This window comes from Protopterus annectens, chromosome 7.part0, assembly GCF_019279795.1.
Source record: "Protopterus annectens isolate FY-2018-M chromosome 7.part0, PAN1.0, whole genome shotgun sequence".
NCBI lineage: Eukaryota > Metazoa > Chordata > Ceratodontiformes > Protopteridae > Protopterus > Protopterus annectens.
The window spans coordinates 71,414,203-71,436,447 of NC_056739.1; the positions used below are offsets into that span (position 1 = coordinate 71,414,203).

General features: G+C 39.9%; 1 protein-coding gene across 1 annotated transcript in view; it reads right to left on the minus strand.

Moving 5' to 3' along the window:
* ITPR3 (inositol 1,4,5-trisphosphate receptor type 3) overlaps nucleotides 1-22,245 on the minus strand; it is a 2,403,054-nt gene that overhangs the window by 1,191,199 nt on the left and 1,189,610 nt on the right. Inside the window, exons 17-19 of the mRNA XM_044076491.1 lie at nucleotides 21,010-21,129; nucleotides 17,536-17,715; nucleotides 16,061-16,312 (exon numbers count right to left, since the gene is read on the minus strand). Of these exons, the coding sequence (XP_043932426.1) occupies nucleotides 16,061-16,312; nucleotides 17,536-17,715; nucleotides 21,010-21,129 (552 nt within the window). The remainder of the gene's footprint in view (nucleotides 1-16,060; nucleotides 16,313-17,535; nucleotides 17,716-21,009; nucleotides 21,130-22,245) is intronic.

The window sequence follows — 22,245 nt, forward strand, 5'->3', positions numbered from 1 at the left end:
GGGTTTTGAAAAGGTTAGCAGCTTGGGAGCCAAACAAGAGATTTTTATCTAAAGGAAAATCCACTATTTTTGCTTTCAAATCCTCAGGAATAGGTTGACCACATAACTATGCACACCTGTAGATTATACCACCTATAGCAGCTGCTCTGGACGAGGCCTATACAACAGCATAACTACATTTAATGTTGTGTATGGCCACTTGTGTAGTATGATTAAGTAAAGATAACATCTGCTGTTTGGAATCTATCCTGCAAATTTGGTCATCTAGGTTTGGTAATTAATGGCCCTAAATGCCTAAGCAGAGGAGGTATAAATCTTTTCCCCCTCCTATCCATGGTAATTAATGGCCCTAAATGCCAAAGCAGAGGAGGTATAAATCTTTTTCCCCTCCTATCCATGGTAATTAATGGCCCTAAATGCCTAAGCAGAGGAGGTATAAATCTTTTTCCCCTCCTACCTATGGTAATTAATAGCCCTAAATGCCAAAGCAGAGGAGGTATAAATCTTTTTCCCCTCCTATCCATGGTAATTAATGGCCCTAAATGCCAAAGCAGAGGAGGTATAAATCTTTTCCCCTCCTATCCATGGTAATTAATGTCCCTAAATGCCTAAGCAGAGGAGGTATAAATCTTTTCCCCCTCCTATCCATAGCCTTGTTATCATTATCTGAAGGGAGGCCACTGGCATTGTGAAGAAGTTTAAAAGGCTTATCTGACTGGGGGAAACTACAGAAGGGCTCACCACAGGATTTTTAAACAACACTTAAGATCAACGGGGACTTTATAAAATCTGTCTGTTTATTTAGGAGCCAGAGGCTGGGAGTCAGGGCCAACAAAAGTGTACTGAAAAGCATCCAAAAAAACTGTAGAACAGGAGCTACAGGGGAAGGGGTTGGGGTGCTCATCTCCAAATGGTTGCAACAATGCTTATGCACTTCTGAAATTTGCCTAGACTCCCACTCAAAATGCTTCATCATATTTAAGACTTCCTATCCAAAAAAAGCTTCAACTAGTGGAGAATCAGGTAACATGGAGCCCTCGTCACCCAAAGGGACTTGGCCAGGAGATTGCATTTGAGGGGAAGTAGAGCAGACAGTGCTCAGGATCAAAAGTCTCATTATTTTCAGAGGAAGATGAATCCACAGCAGTCTTTTGAAGGGTGAGTGGAGGGGGTTGAGAGGAAAAAGACGGCGGCCTCTCAGAGCCAAAATGGCCTTAAATAATCCTTGAGAGAAATCCATCCATTCTTTCTCCCAAGAAGAGGTTTTATGTGGTTGAGGGGAACCAACATGTTTAGTTTTCTGATGCTTCTTTTTTGGTGTGATATCTGCCTGTCCTAAGCATGGTGGCTCATTTCCCTGACATACCTCAAATAGTTTACCTGGGATCTCTTCCCTAAATAGGATCTGAAGGATGCCCTCTGGGCCTTCTAATATAATAATTCATAGTTCATCTCTGTCTGCACAATCCTTGATCATCATGGTCTCCGACACCATATCCTCTCCTCTGGTGGGGTCTCAGTAGATGGTATTTGAGGAGGAATTCAACATACTGTGGGTTATGAAACCTCAGCAGGTACATTACAGTCACAAAAAGGTTGACTGAGTCTCTGGCCTAGGTCTTTTAAGTTTTTTTCTTAAGTGGTGAAAGTATGTCTGGAGAAGCAGAATCTGCCATTTTGGAGAAGGCCAAGCGTTTGAAACATTAGATCTCCAAGAAACTGATAAGCCAAGAACAAAGGGGACCACAAGGTTTTAGGTACAAAGGATTGGCAGAGGGAACAAGCTTTGTAGTCATATTCCTCTCCTAAGCAAAAAAGAAGTGGGTATGCAAGTCTATGTATGGGATTTGGCTACTGCACTCGTACTTATCCCTCCTAGCTGAACTCTAATACAGGTACGAATAACAGTTAAGAAATATAAAGGAAAGTTCCTCAATGGGGCACTTATTTGAATATTTGAAGCAATGGTACTAACAACCAAACAATGATCAGTCCAACGAATATGGGACTTGCGTTTGGGCTGGTGGTGAGACAGTCTGAGGAATTACACTTGTACGGCCACCTATATACCCCTACACTTGTGAGGTGAGGTCACACATTACATGTATGACACTGGGATGGTAAAACTTTGGTGTCCCGGCAAGATGACAGTGGTGATAACCCATGTGTTAGGAATATTGCAGAAGTCAGGATATCAACTATGACAGTCTCCTTATAGTTATCACTGGATATTAACACTAATTAAATGGATTCATGGATCAGGATTGCCCCCACTTATGCCCTTGGATATATTCATATTTAAGATATTTGGGGAAAGGAAAATCAGATGAGTTCCAAGAAGCAACAATTATTTTAAATATTTCATATCTTATAAAAATTCTAGTTCATTGTGCTGGTTCCCCATGCTATGGGGATCACAAAAGTAGCATGTTAAAGTGTGATTAGAGCTAATACTTCTTGGTCTGGCTTTCTATTGTTTCCTAAAAGCAAAACAGGTTTACTATCAATATCTCAAAATTCAAAACAAATTCCGTTTTGAATGTTGAATCATAATGCCGAATTTCTGCTAATAATTTGGTCTAAATGTCAAATCTGATGAACTAATTCAACAGATTCAACATTTAGATCGAATATCAAACATGATGTCCACATAGGAGCTATGGTAAGTCTAGTTCCTACCCTGCAAATTCACTGTTTTGCAGGGTGGTAAGCCACCCTGGAACCCCCCACACCCCCTACTAAATAAATATTCCAATTCTGAGATCGCACTACAGTGAGAAAAGGGATGGATTTCCCAGTCCTCACTGTACCACGATCTGTACTCCTAACATCGAGGTTCACATCAGAAAATGTACAGTGGCATTCGCAGATACAACTGTCTCGTTCAAGTAATGTTCCGCAACACGGAAATCATCCAACCATATTTTGACATTCTTTTGTTTGCTGAATGTTGCTTCAACATTTTGAGAGTAAACCAGCAAAATAACATAGTCTGCAATTGTACCACTTAACACACCCACTCCATAGTAGCTTAAGTGTGGCCTATCCTAAGAAAACATTCATTAGTCAGAAATTATTCCTAATAAGTCACTATATTAAAGCTGTAAACAGTGTCTAACTGGTGTAGGCAAGCACTGAGAATAATGAGCCTTGGTAAAGATGTAGTCTCTCCATTGAAATATTTCACTTAATGACACTTCAATCTTTTGTTGATTGTGAGGTTTCCAAAATTTTCAAAAACTGAAAATTTACATTAGTAAAAGGAATTTTGTAGAGGTCATTAGTTCCAGCATGAATAACTATATGGTCATATTTCATTTTCCCACAAATTAGTTTCCCTTTTACACTGGTAATTTGAGCTATTTTTAAGCCAGATAAAGATGAAACTGTGAATATGAGCTATTTTTAAGCCAGATAAAGATGAAAAAGTTATATTTTCTTGATTGATGTCACAAACTGTCCTTATGGAGTTCCTAAGTACAGAATGGTTCAACATCAATGTTTCTTCTTCTTCTACATTACCCTCATTTAATGAAGAAATAAAATTACCCGGAGACTCATAGCAGTCAAGATCATTGGAACCTCCTAGATGAATACAAGCAACATTAGTAAAAACTGTTTTTGTGGATCAAGTTTTTTTTGTTGATGTGAGGGGACTGGGTGACAATCTGGGGGCCTGCAAGGATATCTTCCTAGGACTTCACCATTCTGTGTTTCAGTATGAAGAGTGGTAGACTCAAGGGAGCTGAGATGGGGAGCCACAGTCATTATAACCCACTGTATGGGGATTAGCAACATTAATTACGACTATTTTATAAGGGTAGGATTCCCAAATGCTTAGCTCACCCAAAGCTCTATGTTTCTCTTTATTCCCATTATGAACTGCAGTAATTGGAGGCACACAAAATGGTGTCGTTTAGAGTAGCTCACATAAAGTACAGGCATGTCATAACAATAGATGTTGAAACACCAGGGTATCTGGAGCAGGATATCTTCAAATAACTGTGCTTTTTGTTAAAGGTGACTGTTAATGTTCCAGTCACATTTTTCTAATTGTCAGATATTCCTAGGAGTGAGTGGATGAAATCTTGCATCGTGGTCATTAGGGGGAAATCTCATCCATAAAAGCACTGCTCATTTTTCTTGATTGTTTTTTGGCTTTTTGAAGAAACTGACAGAGATTCTATACCAACAAATTCTTCTACAGAAGGATAAAGGAGCCCAAGTAAATAAGTAAACCACCCAAAACAATACAAAAATTAAATTTTCTATAAACTATATGCAGTAAACACTGCAAGTAAAACAACAGGTGCAAGAAAAAAACACCCTTAACCTTACTTATACCAAACTGTGATAAAACATTAACTGTATAGTAGGATGCTAAACATAGTATGTGTACAGTACCAGGGAGGATGGTGGAAAGGCAGGCCATCCTGCAGCAACAGTCTCATTATTCAAACATTTATTGTAGTGACACAGCAGTATTAGCCTTCACCACAAAAATATCTGCTGCAGGAAATCATTATGTTATTGGTGGATTATAATAAGCTGTGGACCCTGAAGTCCACATAATGTTTGATAGTCTAACACATGGCCTGCAAGGCAAGTGGACCCCTGAGGGAGGGCTAGACGGTGAGAGAATACAGCATTTGGTAGTGCCTAGAGCCTACCATCTGGTGCTTCTAGCCACAGCCCATGATATTCCCTTTGCAGGTCATATGGGCATAAAACATACAAAGTGACGTACTATGTAGAACTTTTATTGGCCTGGAATTTCCAGAGATGTAACAGGATACTGCAGGACCTGTGAGCAGTGCCAAAAGGTAGGCAAGGCAGGAGAAAAAGTGAGAGCTCCTTTGATGCCTTTGCCTGTGATTGAGGAGCCATTTCAGAGGGTAGATATGGATATTGTGGGGCCTCTGAGTACCCCAAGTACCGCAGGGATAAAATTTATCCTAGTGGTAGTAGATTATGCTACAAGATACCCGTAGGCAGTGGCTTTGTCCTCCATTGAGGCAGAAAAGGCAGCAAATGCTTTGTTAGAGATTTTCAGAAGGGTAGGTTTCCCAAAAGAAATACTGACTGACAGAGGTGCCAATTTCACGTCAGACCTGCTGGCTTGTCTGTGGAAGCACTGTGGGGTGAAGCACCTGAAGAGCATTCCCTACCATCCCCAGACTAATGGCGTTGTTGAGAGGTTAAACTCTACAATCAAGTCCATGCTATGGACATTTGCAGAAAAGTTTAAGAGGGAGTGGGACAAATATTTCCACCATCTGTTGTTTGCTTACAGAGAGGTTCCCCAGGAATCCATGGGTTTTTCACCCTTTGAGGTGTTGTATGGGCATAAGGTGAGGGGACCTCTAGATTTAATTCATGATGAGTGGGAAGATGCGTGTGAATCTCACAAGGGGTCTGTTGTGGCATATGTCCTAAACCTCAGGACAAGGCTCAGGGAACTCATGGGCTTGGCCCAGGAGAACCTGGCAGAAGCCCAACAGCAGAAAAAGGTCTGGTATGACAGGAATACTTGAGCTAGAGAGTATGCTGTAGGGCAGCAGGTGATGGTTCTCATTCCTGTCAGACACAACAAGCTGCAAGAAGTCTGGGAGGGACCCTACAAGGTGGTAAGGAAAGTCAGTGATGTTAACTACATGGTGGAATTGCTAGGCAGGAGCACAAATTTTACCATGTTAACATGATGAAACCTTACCATGATAGGGAGGCCCTTGGGCTGAGTATTTGCAGTAGATTGCAGGAGGAGTCTGAGGGAGATCTGGTGACTGATCTCCTCAGTGAGGCTTGGACTGACACCTCAGTGGAAATGGTAGCAATGTCCCAGCAGCTATCTCCTACACAGGTTCAAGAAATCTAAGTAGTGTTACAGGAGTTTGTGGCATGTTCACTGGGAAACCAGGGTGCACCCACCTGGTGCAACACCAGGTGGATACAGGACCCCAAAGGCCTATTAGGCAGGCCCCTTATAGGGTGTCTGAGACAGTCAAACAGACTTGAAGGGAGGAAATGTTGGAACTAGGGGTAATTCAAGAGTCCAACAGTCCCTGGGCCTCTCTAGTGGTACTGGTGCCAAAGAAGAATGTCAGCACCAGGTTCTGTGTGGATTACAGGAAATTAAATAGTCACACAGAGTCAGATGCTTACCTCATGCCTAGGACAGATGAAGGCCTAAAGCAGCTGGGTGGAGCTAAGTATCTTACCATTATTGATCTTACCAAGGGTTACTGGCAGGCGCCCTTGACTTCTAGTGCTAGAGAGAAGTCAGCCTTTGTGACTCCTTTTGGCTTTTATGAGCTCACAAATGCCATTTGGGATGAAGAATACCCCAGTGACTTTCCAGAGGCTGGTAGATCATATCCTATTGAGAGCAGGAGGGTTTGCCCTTGCTTACCTAGATGATATTGCCATCTACAGCCATTCCTGGCAAGAGCACCTTCAGCATGTCAGGGAGGTGCTGGGCAGACTACAGAGGGCAGGGTTGACCATTAAGCCCAGCAAATGTCGGATGGGTATGGCAGAGGTCTCCCACCTGGGACACAGAGTAGGGAGTGGTAAGATCAGGCCAGAACCTGCCAAAGTGGAAGCCATTCATGCATGGCCTGCACCTGTTAACAAAAAGCAGGTGAGGGCATTCTTAGGGACAGCAGGATACAACAGAAAGTTTGTCCCCAGTTATAGTACCATAGCTGCTTCCCTCACAGACCTGACAAGGAAAAAGAGAACAGATAAGTTAGTGTGGACTTCAGCATGTATGTAGGCATTCCAGAAGCTTAAGGAAGCTTTGGGAGGATCCCCTGTGTTAGCCAGTCTAGATTACAGCAAATAATTTGTTGTGCAGGTGGATGCTTTGAACCATGGGGTAGGGGTTGCATTTAGCCAGATTTCTTCAGTGGGAAAAGAGCACCCAATGGTTTATCTCAGTCATAGGCTCCAACCCAGGGAGGAATGCTATACAGCTCTAGAAAAGGAATGTCTAGCCATAGCGTGGGCACTGCAGAAACTTCAGCCTTATCTGTATGGAAAGAAATTCACTGTAGTTACAGATCATAATCCCCTAACATGGTTACACTGAGCCAGCCAGCAAAATGCCAGGTTGCTAAGATGGAGCCTAGGGTTGCAAGCATATGATATGTCAGTGTAGCACCGCAGTCGGGTTAGCAATGCCAATGCAGATGAGCTCTCAAGACAGGGAATGGGGTAAGGTATACTCAGATAGACCTAACCCTCTCAAGCAACTTTTCTCAAGGGACACCTGAAAAAACTAGCTTGAGTTCTCGAGGGAGGGGGGGAGATATGTGAAGGCTACCAGCCTAGCTAGATAGAATTTTGTAAATAATTCTATGTCATTTGTAAATATTAATGTAATCCACAGGCTGTTTTACAAATGTAAGAAAACTGAATATAGGAAAACTGTGTTATGTGTTCTGAGCTTCAAAAATGTAACCACAGTGCACCCTGCTGGAAGAATGCTGATAAGTGAAGCATTTTAGGACTGTTTGATCTCAAGCTCAGAGACAGGATGTCTGGACTAAGGAATTCTTTCTATTGTCTTAGGACAAGAGTTAATTACTACTAGATTTTACAAGGTACATTTATTTTATTGCTGTGGCTTCCTGCAGGTGCACATTACAAAAATGAAATGTAAATTTGTAAGTTCTGTGAGCCTGGAAAACTAAATCAGAACTGTTAAGAATGATGTAATCTGAAATGACTCAGCAGTACTGTGTTATCAATTTAAGGACAGAAAGAAAAGGGAACATTTTGTATTTTGCCTGAACATGAACACATCACTCACCAGCACTTGCTTGCTTGTATGCAAGCAGTTATTTAGAACTTAGTATTTTCTCTTAGAGATAGATAGAATATAGTTAGATTAGTCTAGCTGTTTCTATATTTATGTCAGTCTATCCTACAGTATTGTTTTAAGCATTTTCCTGTGATCTCTGAACTCTTGATTAGCACTGTGTTGAACTGATGAGATTTGTCTTGTGTTTTTATTATTTATTATTAAATATTTTTAAACCTTTCAACTGTGGCTGTTTTGTGTAGAGATAATTTAAGCTCTAGAGTACTTGCATGTATTTTGTGATACTGTCCAAGCCACTCCAATAGTCTTGCTGCTTGGTCACACTTACTATTTGGATAACATCCCTCCTAACATCCCTCACTCCTATGAAAATATTGCTACCTCATTCAACACACACTTCACACAAACCATACTATCACTAGCTAAACAATACAAACCCCCTCACCTCCAACCCACACCTTCAACTAGTAATCTCCCCACTACCTTCTCTTTTTTTCCTGTACCTACCTCCAACATAAAAAAAAAAAACCTCTTAACTAAACTTAAGCCCACCAAATTAGCAGCAGACAACCTCCCAAGTGAATACCTACAAATCGCAGCTGATGCACTGGCCTACCCAGTATCCATTTTGATTAACCGATCTCTATCAGAAAGTTACGTTCCCACACTGTGGAAAGTATCACATATAATTCCCCTCCACAAAGGCGGCACCTCCACAGAACTAACCAATTACCGCCCCATAGCTATTCTCTCTCCACTCTCCATAATACGAGAGAGATGCATTCACTCTCAGGTCTCAGACTACCTCCTTACTAACAACCTCCTTTCCAATACTCAGCATGGTTTCTGACCAAACTGTAGCACCACCACTGCCTTACTCTCCTTTACTAACACTATCCTTCAGCATAAAAACAATGGCTATCTCTCCCCTGCTACTTTCCTAGACCTATCTAAAGCATTTGACATGGTCCCTCACAAACAACTCATCTCTGTCCTCCATAACCTATCCTTCTCTCAATCAGTCACCAACTGGTTTCAGAGTTACCTGTCTGACCACCAACAATCCGTTGTATGGCAGAATGACATATCTCCCCAACTACCTGTCTCTATAGGAGTTCCCCAATGATCCATCCTTGGACCCCTACTCTTCTCTGTTTTCACCAATAATCTACCCTCTGCCACCAAACATGGCACACTCATACAATACGCAGATGACTCAACCATCATCTGCTCAGCCCAGTCCCTACCCAAACTGCAAAAAGTCACACAGGAAGCCTTTTCCTCTGTTGAAACATGGTTATCCGATGCCCAATTAATACTCAACCCAAACAAAACTAAACTACTCATCTTCCAACCCACCAATCATACTCAAAGCAACTCTCACTTTAACATCACAGCAAAAGACAACATCACTATACACCCAACAGAGCACACCAAATTGCTAGGAGTGGAAATAGACAATAAACTAAAATTTGACATTCACATATCCACGACCATAAAAAAGTCCACAAAAAACTAGAAGCGTTATACAGAAATAAGCAACTTCTCATCAAAGCAGCAAAGATTTCAGTAGCAAATTCCCACCTTATCTCCACCCTACCTTATGCCTCTCCAATATATACCAACCTAAGGCAATGCGATCTAAACAAGCTAGAGACCTGCTACAACAAAATCGCCAAATTCGCCACAGGGGCATCCTACAGTAATCACCACTGTCTCTCACTTGCTGAACTGAGCTGGCTTGAACTCCCTCACCTCCTTCAATGGTATCAACTCTCACTCGCCCACAAACTAGTAAACCATCCACTAAATGTCCCATCCCTCCAGAATCTACTCCAACCCTATCGCACCACCAGACCACTAAGATCCAGCAACAAAAATCACTTGCAGATCACTAAGGCCAATAACTCTGCTGGTGAAGCACTATTCTCTTGTGCCATAGCCAAATTATGGAACTCCTTACCACCCACAATTACCTCCGTGCTATCATGCACCCACTTCAAAACTTTACTAAAAGCGCACCTAAAAACATGCTGGCTATGCCCTTGCAACTCCCACTCTAATATCACCCACCCTTTACAACCAGTACCTTTCTTTCCACCCCACTAACTACCTTGATTATAGCACGCTTGAATGCTCATAAGCCTAGTACTTATTATACAGCAGGAACTTCTTATTGTAATAATTGTTAACGTCTGTTATGTACTTCGCAGATAAAGATTCTAGTTGTCTACTGATGTATTATGTTCTTCATCTGTAACTATGTTTGTAAGCAAATTGTTAATTGCTATGCAAATCCAATGTAACTCCTGTCTGTTTATTTTAACTGTGGAGCTTTTCTCCCCAGGCCTCCACTGAAAATGGACCTACATCCAGTCGGACACTCCTGCTCAACAAATGTAAATAAATAAATAAATAAATAAAATAACACTAATATTACACAGTGAAATTAGTCACCCTTTGGGAAGGGCCTTATAGTAGCTGATAAGAGTAGTTGGTGGTAGTGGATTACTACCTTATATCCTGGGCAAAAGAAGGCACAGCTAGTGGACTTATGCCAGCCTTCCCCAAGAGTGTCTGTGTATTTGTATATAAACCAAATCTCAAAGTGTGTGTGTGTGTGTGTGTGTGTGTGTGTGTGTGTGTGTGTGTGTGTGTGTGTATGTGTGTGTGTGTGTGTGTGTGTGTGTGTGTGTGTGTGTGTGTGTGTGTGTGTGTGTGTGTGTGTGTGTGAATGTGTGTGTGTGTCAGCTACTTGGGCAGGGACACGAAGCACTGGTTGGACAGAGAGGGTACTGGAGGTTTTGGCTTCACTACTCTGCTGAGATCTGAACCTTATAGTTGTGACAGTGGGGAGTCTTATTGCGGATCTGGAGAGAAAGGGAGAAAGCAGCCCCAGACTGACTGTGATTTCTGTGTGCTCTTAAGGGAAATTGTAATTTACTGTGTGTGTACTTGTTATCTTTCCCAATGTGCACACCCCTCACTGGTGCTAGTGGTGAGGATTGAGGCTCCTAGATTACTGGGCCAATGCATGGGCGTCACACCCCCATGTCCAGAATGGCAAAACAGGTTTATCCAAGGATGACTTTGTAGCTACCCATCCAGTCATCAAGGCTGCATTTGCAGGAAACAAGGGTGATTCTTTGCTTGACATGTAGGGGTAATTTATTCCAGAGATGTATTAAATGCTGGATAATAAATCTGTCCGTCCAATGACTTTTGTTTAAATATTGGTGGAGATTTAAGTCCTTGACTCTGGTATTTGTGGATCCATTAATATCTTGAAGAGACAAATGAGATTAAAGAAGGGTTGAGTCCTTAAAAGCAAAAAAATAAATAAATAAATAAAATAAAAGCCAGACATAGATAGCCAAGTAAGAGTCTGTAAGAGATTGACTGTAGGGATAGGACTTCAAGTATCTCTTGGTACTCCAGATTCTTCTTTGTTAGAAATCTTGGACTAGTGTGCATGTTATGAAGTAAGCTGAAAACATTTACTGTAGCTACTGAGTGTTTATGGGAATCAGTCTTGAAATGCTGTAACCATTATTACTTTTTACTACAACTGGATATTTCAGATGTACACATTCAACACTGTGGTGATAATTGCTGGGTTTGGGGGCTTTACATAGGTGAAAATAACTTACCAGTAAACTCAGAAGCAGGAAGATACACCAAGCTGGAACCAGAAAACTATTGAAGGTTTCAAACCAGAATTGTGTTTCAGAAACTGACGTGTGTTTCCGAAACAGTAGCGTGTATCAGGATCTTGTGAATACAAGTACCAAAAATGCATAAAGGCAGAAAGGCTTAAAGGCTTTAAAAGTTGTTAGAAGATGCCAAAACCAATTAGTTTCCACACAGGTCTTTTATTCCACAAAAACGAAAAAACGATCCAATATAACCAAGCGCTTTCGCCTGGACAATTCCAGGCTTTTTCAAGATTAGAATGAGAATGTGGCCATGCTGGTTAAATACACAGGTTAATAAGCCAATTTAACAATTAAAGTTTAAATACCATCAACAGTTAAAGTGCCATAGTGCTTAAATAATCTTATTTTAAAATTCTAATGAAGCTGTTAAATAAACTTCATCCACTGTGTAAATCTTGTATACTACAAGTTTTTGTTGATACTTCTTATATATCTAGATGCTGTAAAATTCATTGATTACTATTGAAATGCATGAAAAATATAAAAAATAAAAAATAGTAAAAAATAATAGAAAGTAATAAAAAACCTAATGAATTAAACAATACTTTGATACACTAACATTTCAAGTAATTAAAAGTGTCTTCTTAGAAAATGGCTTGTTAAGCATCTTCTAACAACTTTTAAAGCCTTTAAGCCTTTCTGCCTTTATGCATTTTTGGTACTTGTATTCACAAGATCCTGATATACGCTACTGTTTCGGAAACACACGTCAGTTTCTGAAACACAATTCTGGTTTGAAACCTTCAATAGTTTTCTGGTTCCAGCTTGGTGTATCTTCCTGCTTCTGAGTTTACTGGACTGTTTTTGCTTCAATTTGTTACGTGTAATAACTTACCCCACAGTCACAATTAAGTTAGGTAGTCATTAGTCTGGCTTTGCAGGACTACAGTTCATCAGAGTAAAGCAATCTGGAATACTTTAGATATTTTTATCACACTCAGACATAACAGATATATGCAGTGAATAAAGTGGGTGTAACTGATTACTACAGACATTGATCGATTATAACAACTGAAGTATGAGTAGTGCTTTATATTTTTTTAATAATGTAGTACTTTTTGTTTGAAGGTTCTTTGCCTGTATTGTTTGTAAAATGTATGACTTTTACCGTAAGACACTGACTGATTATTAATACGTGTTTTCATTGAATTGAATGGTATAGTACAAAGCGGACTAATGGACACAATGTTTTAATTCTGAAGAAGTCCTGGATTTAAAAGAAAAAAGCTCTTAATGTAATGTAGTAATAAATCAGTTTCATCATTTCAAATTTAATGTCTTTTTTAAATACTTTGAGAGCACTCTGTCACTGGTATTACCCTCTGATACCACACTGTCACCTGTTTTTGTCTTTTTAGTATTATTTGGTGACTTTTGGCCTGAGTTTCTTGTTTGTTTTTTGGGGTTTCTTTTTGGTATTTTATGGTTGCAATGTTCTGAAATAGTTATTTTTTTTACTACTGGTTAAGTTTTATTTAACTTCTTGTTGGAAATATGTTAAATTCTATAAATTCAAACTATATTAAAAAATGTTGTTTTGTTAAATAATAAATGAAATTTATAATCTGGTAGATATGCAAGTAATAATGCCTGACAGAGTGGGTGTTATTGGTGAAAGTACAGTTTTGTTACACTTACTGTAGCTGTTCGAGTAGATCAATGCTGCGGTACTGACCCTAGGGTCTTCCTACGATGCAGAGGTCAGTAACTGGCCTGATTCCCAGAGTCTTTGCATCATCCCCAGCTGATGGATGTTTGAAGACCACTGTCCGAATGTCAGAGCATAACATTTATTTATTTATTTATTTTATATTTGTTAACCGGGAAAGTCCGACTGGATTCATATCCATTTTCAGCGGAGGCCTGGGGAGAAAAGCTCCAAAATGGGAATATGTTGATACCATCTTCGGGTCTTTCTAGGCTGCTGGGTTTAGTCTGATCCCTGAGGACAGCATGACCCTCATAGTCTAAAACTTGAGACAGAGTGACAATGGAGTAGGAAGTGAGGAATGGGGCACAGGGTGGGGGGGTATGGTGATAGGTTTAGGGTACCTATCCCAACCCCCAGCCATGGAGGCTAGGCAGACAGAGGGGAAGAAGGGTAGGAGATGGTAATGCAATACTGATTTACTCGAACATCTACAATATTGTTAAGTGTAACATAACTGTACTACATTCTTAGAAGGTCAATGTTGCAGCACTGATCCTTGAGAGGACTTCCACAGCTATAGATTGGAAAGTTGGCTGTCTGATGCTCCTGGGACAGAAGGTTCTGCAAAACAGCAATAGCAAAACCTGCCCTAGCCCTGGATGCAGTGCCTAAATGATACTGTTTGCGAAAGGAGTGGACCATGATGTGGCACCTTCCAAGATGATCTGAATGGAAACACCTTTAAGAAGGCACTGGTGGCTACTCTGTGTCTTGCGGAATGTGTGCTAACAGATGTTGGTAGTTGCTTTCCATGTTGAATATAGCAAACGGTAATACAGCTAGCTATCCATTTTGAAATTGCTGGTTTGTGGCATTCTCTGACAATGTTTTTACTATTTTCAGGGGACGAATACCACTGACTGTATACTCCTCACTCACATCTCAAACTATCAGTTGTGTTTGATTGCATGTGCATACCATTGCTGTCTTAATACATCACAGCTTGCTTTGTTGGAGTTGTTTTACTGTGCTGTGGGGTTGCAGTGAAAAGGGAAATGTGAGTTTCTTGTTTTATAACAGTCTTACCTTTCCCCCAGTTCTGTACAACCTTGGAGGTAGTATACATATATATATATATATATATATATATATATATATATATATATATATATATATATATATATAAAAACAGAGACTGAGGGTGTGAGGAATTTCTGGGCAGTTTTGTACAGCAATTATGTTAGGATTAGGATTATATTAGGTTTAGATGTTATAATTGCAATGTTCTGTGTCTCAATAAACGAAGAAATGATGTTTCATAGAAAATATATTTTCTGGCTGGGTAATGGGTGTCCTTAATGTATAATCTGGGGGACAGGAATATGACAACATTACACATAGCTGGAAGACAGCTTTTATTAACTGAATTCATTTATTTCACTGAATTCCCTTACATTCAAGGTGTGGTGTCCCAGAGTTTGTTAATAAAATATAAGTGGACAGAGTGAGAGGCAATGCTGCCTAAACTTAAGTCAGCTTGACAGCTTTTGGAAGTATTCTGAGAATTCATCTTTGGCATGCAACACTAGATCCCAGGGGACTTCTGCCCTCAGCTTGCCTGAGCAGGCCAATTCATTCCCAGCTGAGGCCAAGTACTGCCCACTAACAAAGACTACCCCCCTTCTGTACATTCTGTGGAATCTTCTTCTTAGGGTGACTCACTAGGTCATTTTTTTTATTTCTGCAGTACGCTTAGAGTACTTAATGTGGCGCCTTCACTTTATGATCTGGGTATCTCTTCCATTAGGTTGACTTACCAAGTTCTTATTATCCCTTAAGTGCATTCCCCTTGAGGGTATTCTTACTGTTCATTCTGAGGGCTTGTCCTGTCAGCCTGCCTTACCAGGTCAGTTATCTTCTTGCTGCAGCAGTGCTGTATCGAGTAGAGTACCTTTACTGAATAGCTTGAGGACAGCAATCTCTTCAGCTTCTCCTAGAGGTGAGTGTTTTTCCTAACAGGGCTCATCTGCTCCTTTGCTGCATGATAAATTTAGCTAGAATCAACACACTCTTCAGAATGCTCACAATGCTTCAGCCATATTGTCTCCCATTAGAATGCAACAGGTCATTCAGACAATCCCGCCATCCATCTGGATGGCTAAACGGTTAAGTCTTACCACTCAATCAGGATGCTCATGCTAGCTGGTGAAGAATATTTTAATAAGACACAATAAAAATGTGTGTTTCTTAAAGGATGCCATAAAATTAATTTGTATCCATTATCATACTCCTTTCCCAGTTTCCGAAATTGTGGAATCATTTCCACACTTGTATCCACATGTCACAGCAAAGGAGTCTTCCAGTATATGCAAAGCTACTGCCTTTAGCTTCAAACAGATGATTAAGCAACACTCAAATACTGAATTCTGCAAGATGTACTAGGACCTTATGCATTCTTAAAGCTACAAAACTGACTAGGCAAAGCATAGAGTGGGGCATTACTGCTCTCTGACTCCAGTGTCCAGTCTCAGGGATGGTAGAATGTGCTGCTCCCCTGAATAAACCTGGATCCCACCCTGCTGAATGACCCTTCCAGCTTCCAAATGACTACCTACCAAAAAAGTATGATCCCGAAGTGTAATCTTGCTTTAGTGTCACCCTGCCTATATATTGTTTAAAGCCATCCTATATACTTCACAAGCAGAGACTGTCATGGGTTGTATAGCAGTGAAGAAGAGTTGTTATGCTGTCACTTCTGATTTCTAGTGTCATCCTCAAAGTTAGTTCTTCCAGCAACCACTGTGTTTACAAGATACATAATCTATCAGAGAATCAACAGTGAATTTAAGCACAAAACAAAATACTTACTCTTTGATTGTGATGGTTGTAGGGGTCTCAGTCCAGAGACGAGCAAACTTCACTGAAGTAACTAGTTCCTGGGGATCTCTGTCTACATGAACATGTAGCATCAGATGACAAAAGGAGGCACGAAGATCATAGGGTAGTGTTTCATCTGCCATACATAAGAAGATGAGGTCAACACTCAGCTGTTTGGAGATCTCATCAATGGCTAGGTACTGACGATCCAAACACATGCGGGCAAACAACTTCAGCTGGCACCTGAACAAAGATGATAATGCACAATGAGGCATATATTAGAGATTTTATGTGCATCCCATTCAACAGATAAAGCACAGTGAGGCATACATTACAGATTTTATGTGCATCCCCTTCAAAGAATAAAGCTTGTCTCAGCATTTGTATTCATGGTCTCCATATCTGGACTAAGCTAGCTTTTCAGAAGTCACAGCAGTTTTTCTTTAATTCTCACAGCAGAATACAAGAGCTCTGTGAGAGACTCCTCAGTGGCTGCACAATTTGCAACCGGTTCATACTTTATATCTTAGGAGTAGTGTGCTTCCTTTACAGCCTGCTCAACTATAGACTGACTTTAGAACAGGATTTGGGGTCTTTAGTAACCAATTTTCTCTCATGGAGGACATTACTCACTGCAGCTACCTTACCTACCGAACACATTTTTATTATAACTCAGTTACAGTCTGTAAAATTCAGAGGTGCACACATACAAGGAACTCCAGGCAACTGGAGTAGATCCATAATGACAAACTTTTAATGTTCTTTGAGGTACATTAGTCTGCGTTATTTTAACAGCAGCTTTTGCCTTAATGCTGCATGCACAATGCAAGGGAGTAGATTGTCATAAAAAGAAATACCTGCTGCAGTACAACAACAAAACAACATGATTATGCACAGTACACAGAAGCAAGAGTTGGGGGGAGGGTGGGGGACTCTACCAGAATGAAAAGAAAAAGGAACAAATAGACTTGTCCAGAAGTGAACACTAACCTGCAGCAGAATCACATTTTCTTCTCTTTGTAATCAGGTATTGCCACTGTGCTGTAGGTTATAAAGCTGTGTGCCACATGAGTCATAATTTCCAAACCTTCAGCAAAACCTACCCATAACAATGTCAGAGAGAGCCGGAAAGAAATGCTGAATGAACCACATGTACTAGAAACCTTTTCATAAAGCTGAACCCCAGTTATGCATGCATCCTCAAACACTCTGATGCAGAACCAACTATTGAAGTGGAAGCATGAGTTAAAATGCCAGCTATGTGTCCTCACCTTTATTTCAATGGAACAGCAGAGCAGAAATGACTCCATTATCTTCTGTTAGAATTCTGATACATTTATTTCAAACATTTCACAGTACAACTTTTACTGCCCTAAACACACTGCATATGACTTAGCGGTCTATTTTTCTTACTGTTTTCAGTAACAATGGGGATTGTGTTATAATGTGAAAGGAGGTAACCGTACCTGTAATATGTCAGCACATTCTCATCGTGGGCGTTGCCTCCCCGGGCCTCATGTGCCAGCTGGCGAATGCTCTTCTCATGCTGCTTGTCATTCTTGTCCATCCAAATCAGCCACACCTCGTCATCCCCTTCATCCATACTGTACTGGGCTCCAGAGGTGATCTCCTTCATGGGGCGTCTCCTGTGCAAGTGCAGTCCCAAACAGAGAGTGAAGATACATTAAGTAGACATGTGTCTGTAAGCTAAACAAACGTGTGTGTGTGTGTGTGTGTGTGTGTGTGTGTGTGTGTGTGTGTGTGTGTGTGTGTGTGCGCGCATGTGTGTGTGTGCGTGTGTGTGTGTGTCTGTCTAATACATACTCTCACACTTAGAAAAATAGTTTGACTATGAATGCATGGCATATGTGTACTTCATCTTATGGTATATGAAGACAGCATTTGCATCATGCCTCACACTTCTGGCTTGTTTTTACTGCATGTAAATGTAAATGCAGGATCGTATCTCTGCATGCTGTAACACATGTTTATATCTCTGTCAGTACAAATGGCTGTGGGTGGGCATCAGAATAAATCTCATGTACTCTTGCAGTATATGTATGAATCTCTCACTCTACATATGAATGTAGTCATTTCAACTGTATATGGAGTTACAATCCCATTTTGCAATTGGAATATTTTATAAATCACTGTAAGGTGCAAATATTACACAAGACATCATAAATGCGTATTTGAATTTTCAAGGTATGCATACATTTCAACATCCAAGCAGCACAACAGTTTAGGTCATTCAGAAAATGTATTAGCAATTCAACATTCATGCTTCAAGCAAATGCATCCATATCTTACACTGGTACATCAAAGTTGCAAATACTATATATAATGGTAAGGCAATAAAATTTATAAACATGCGGTACTGTACAGGGAGTAGAAAATCACTATATCCTCATTATAGCATATAAAAAGCTGAGCATGGTACATCACCAGGAACTGGTGAAGATAAGCTGCTAAATTCTAGCTTCATTGTCAAGAATCACCTAACACTAGGATAAGCTGCTGGCATCTCAGCTCCATGGTGAATACTCTCCTGTTTGTCATTCAGATACAAATATTTAATGTTCATTGTTTGTTTAATTGTGCTGCTACTGATTTCTGATGTCATATACATCACTTTACTGGAGTTGAATCAAATTCTTAGAACAGTGCAAAAAAACAAGCATCTGTGTTTTACACTTTATTACTTTATTTATTCTTGTAATTCTACAGTTAACACAATTAGATATGTACTGTTAAGAACATGGTAAGCATCTCCAGGTAATAAAAGACAACAAAGTGGTTGATTGTTGCAGATGGAAATGCAATCCAGTTACAGCTATGAAAACACAGCTATTAGTAAGTTCACTTGACTACACTCTATATTGTCAGCCTTGCAAAATGTCACCCATCTCATTAAAAAAGTAGCACTTATTTTAATGTTAGTACACTGTGATAGTGTCAAAACTATTTAAATAGTTAAGCACGATGTTGTTATGTGCTTAAATAACTGCAGTCTCCACAGTTTTATATGTATTGCATTGCATTTATTTGCTGGAAGGCCGATACAGTAAACCTATGAATACTGGCCCTAAAGTACACTTAACACTCTACTTCCTCTCAATTCATATATTTCCGCTCTCCTCTCTTCCGTCAGTCCAATGCCCTCTTGAATGCTTTCATGGATTCCCTGTACATTGTCTACATTTGTAATTCATCTCATTGGTCCATGACCCTCTTTCTGAAGAAGTACTTTAACAGAGACACAGGGTAACTGTTCTCTAAATCTTCCACTCGTGCCACCTCCTTTTTCCTCTGTCTTTCCGTTTTAGGGTGACCCTTTCTGATTCCATGACTATATCTTGTGCACTTGTTTCTTTTTGTCTATATTAAGAAGCTTGCTGATCTTGTTAATGTGTTCAAGCTGTGTTGCTGATTGTCTCTTGTGAATGTTTTCCCCTAGGTGACTGGTGAAAATGTGCTACTCCCCATTCCGATAACTAATACATAAATACATAAACAAATAAGACCTCAAACTCCTCTAGTTAATGACAATAGCTTTTTCCCTCCCATTAAACTTCCAGTGGCATCTCCCTGGATTCAATTCAGTGGCCTGATATCCTTTTCCTTACATGTCCTCCAGAACTGGACACGGTTCTCATGATGTGGCCTGACTTGGGCCCAGCAGGGTGGAAACACACGGTGTGGCCTAACTTAGGCCCAGCAGGGTGGAAACACACAGTGTGGCCTGACTTGCATGGTGTGTCCTAACTTGTGACTAGTACAGTAGAAAAACATGGTGTTGACTGACTTGGGCCCAGTAGAGTATAAGCACATGGTGTGGCCTGACTTGGGCCCAGAAGAGTGGAAACACTACCTGTTTGGTTCAGAATTCTTTCAACCTGAGTATACAATTCAGCATTCTGTTTGCTGTTGCCAATGCTGTCTCATTCTGCTCCTAGTGGTTCAGTCGAGGTGTGAGTGCCACCATAAGATCCCTTTCTTGCTCCATTGCTATCACTGTCACTCTCTTCCCCCCAGATAATACTTTACCCTAGGGTGGATGTGGTACAGGAGTAGTTCTTTGCGTTTTGTCTGCAAAGGAAACTCAAATGAATTTTCATTCCACTTGGTCAATATTTTAAACCCCCCCCCCCCCTCCTGCATTATTACACCTACCCTTCTGTCATCAGTGAAGGGATTAAGCCTGTATTCTCTTCCCTCAGATTCATCTGACAAAAATACACTGAAGAGTACTTTCCCCAGGAGCAAGCCCTGCAGTACTCTGTCACTATCTACTTCCTGACACTGTTCCTCACACCACAGCCCTCTAAGTCCTACTGTGTAAACATGAAATAGCCTGCTTATTGGTGCTGATCCTGATCAACACCTTCAGCTGCAGTATGTGTGGCTATCAGTGTTTATGCACGTGTGCAGTTTTAAATGCTTTATTTAAGTGTGAGTCTGTTCAGCTTGTTCTACAATGTAGTTTTCAAGCAAAATAAATAATCCATCCCTGCAGTGTTCTCAAGGGAGAAAGGCTGACATTAGGAAATGTCATCCCCTCAAGAAAGAAAAAAAAGAAAAAAGAAAAAAAGGAAAAACAGATCAGTCAGTGATGTCACTGATGTCTTTTTAAGTCTGCACTTAGGGTCCAGCAACTGCCGAAACACCAAATAACATGATGCTCCATACAGAGCTATTAGCTACCCATGATAAATGGTAATGGAGTCCATGTATGCAATGTGTTTGCAAAGATCCAGCCCCCATTTATATTATACACAACATTTGCACACCTTCTTGACACATGGCCAACTACCACCGTTCATAACCATCACATCTTTTACTCAGCCTATGCTAAGTTCGTAAGGCATAACTACCACCATTCGTAATCACCACTTCTTTTACTCAGCCTATGCTAAGTTCATAAGGAATTAAATACTTACTCTGTTTTGATTAGAATGTCTTCATTCTTCGGGTTCAGCACACATTTACAGATCAATTCTTGTGTCACAGGGATTGCAATGTGATTGGACACACAAAGATCAGATAAGTAGTCTAGAAATCTAAAGAAGAAAAATGGAGTAAAATGGCACTGAAAATGGAATTTTCTTTTGACACATTAGCTTTCCTTTATACAGTTCTCCTTGTCTTTATAGTCATTATGCCATTTCCCATGTAACTCATAAGTGTAATGAATGAACACCAGTCGCAGTAAGTACAGAAAATGATCCAACGAACCAGCTGGTGAAAATAAGGATGTACAATAAAACGTTAACCGATGGAAAGTAAAAAAATTACTTTATTCGACCAAACAAACAAATGCTTAAAGCTGAGGCATTAAGCGCTTTCATCCACCATAGTGGACTTCTTCAGAATGCCATAATACATAACTAGCAAACATTTAAAAACCTTTTGGTGCCAAACCCGCCAACATTCCATTCTGACGTTAAAGTCATATACCTCTAACATGGGTTAAATTAATACATACACTAATTCCATATGAACGTCAGTATACTGGCTTGTAGTGAAAATATGTACATTCATCTAATCCATATAAATATACATACAATAAATCACAATATAAAAAATGTAAAAAATATTTATTGGAAACTGTTGAATTTGCTAAAGCTAAGTAGTTACATATAAAAATATATATATAAAAATAATAATAATAGTAAAAATAGGAGTTATAATCAATAAACAAGGCTTGTTATATTCCTAATGGATATCATATTCAAGACAATACTATAAAATACCATACCAAATTGTACCTATATGTGAAAAAACATGTGAACAAAGTTCATTTAAAAATTACAAATAACATGAATCCATACATAATACTATTACTAAGTTACTATATAAACCCATCAAATAACATATTATCTTAATTCTAAGATGGGTTTTATAGTAAAATAATCATTCAGGCCAGGTTTAGTACCAGCGTTGGTAAAGATTTGCCAAATTACTTCTTTACGACTCAAAAGGGCTTTATAATTTGTGCCCATGACATTGATTATAACCTGGTCAATAATACCAAATTTAAAATAATGTTCATCACCGAAATCAAATGCATGCCTGCTAAGGGCATTGTTCATATCATTGGTCCTTATAGAATATAAATGATCATATATACGTTTCTCGAAGGGTCGCTCGGTCTTACCAATGTAGTAACTTGAACA